The sequence below is a fragment of the Oryx dammah genome, unplaced genomic scaffold, assembly GCF_014754425.2.
Source record: "Oryx dammah isolate SB20612 unplaced genomic scaffold, SCBI_Odam_1.1 HiC_scaffold_13, whole genome shotgun sequence".
Classification (NCBI taxonomy): Eukaryota; Metazoa; Chordata; class Mammalia; order Artiodactyla; family Bovidae; genus Oryx; species Oryx dammah.
Window position 1 is genome coordinate 1,644,749 of NW_024070197.1, and position 482 is coordinate 1,645,230.

The following is a 482-nucleotide window of genomic DNA, read 5'->3' on the forward strand; positions in this document are numbered from 1 at the left end:
TACTGAGGAACCAGCTCAGACCAGTTGTATTGAGGAACCAGCTCAGACCAGTTACACTGACCCAGCAGCTGAGACCAGTTACACCGAAGAACCGGCTCAGACCAGTTACACCAAGGAATCAGCTGAAGCCAGTGATACTGAGGAACCAGCTCAGAACAGTTGTATTGAGGAACCAGCTCAGACCAGTTACACTGACCCAGCAGCTGAGACCAGTTACACTGAAGAACCAGCTGAGACCAGTTACTCGAAAGAACCAGCTCAGACCAGTTACACTGAAGAACCAGCTCAGACCAGTTATACCGAAGAACCAGCTCAGGCCAGTTACACCCAAGAACCAGCAGCTGAGGCCAGTTATACTGAGGAACCAGCTCAGACCACTTGTAGTGAGGAACCAGCTCAGACCAGTTATAGTGAGGAACCAGCTCAGACCAGTTATGCCGAGGAACCAGCTGAGGCCAGTTATGCCAAGGAACCAGCTCAGA

At 51.2% G+C, this 482-nt stretch overlaps 1 protein-coding gene across 1 annotated transcript in view; it reads left to right on the plus strand.

Annotated features, from left to right (window-relative positions):
* PEG3 (paternally expressed 3) overlaps positions 1-482 on the plus strand; it is a 14,258-nt gene that overhangs the window by 7,949 nt on the left and 5,827 nt on the right. Inside the window, 2 exon segments of the mRNA XM_040251836.1 lie at positions 1-479; position 482. The exon segment at positions 1-479 is cut by the window's left edge and continues 2,824 nt beyond it; the exon segment at position 482 is cut by the window's right edge and continues 430 nt beyond it. Of these exon segments, the coding sequence (XP_040107770.1) occupies positions 1-479; position 482 (480 nt within the window).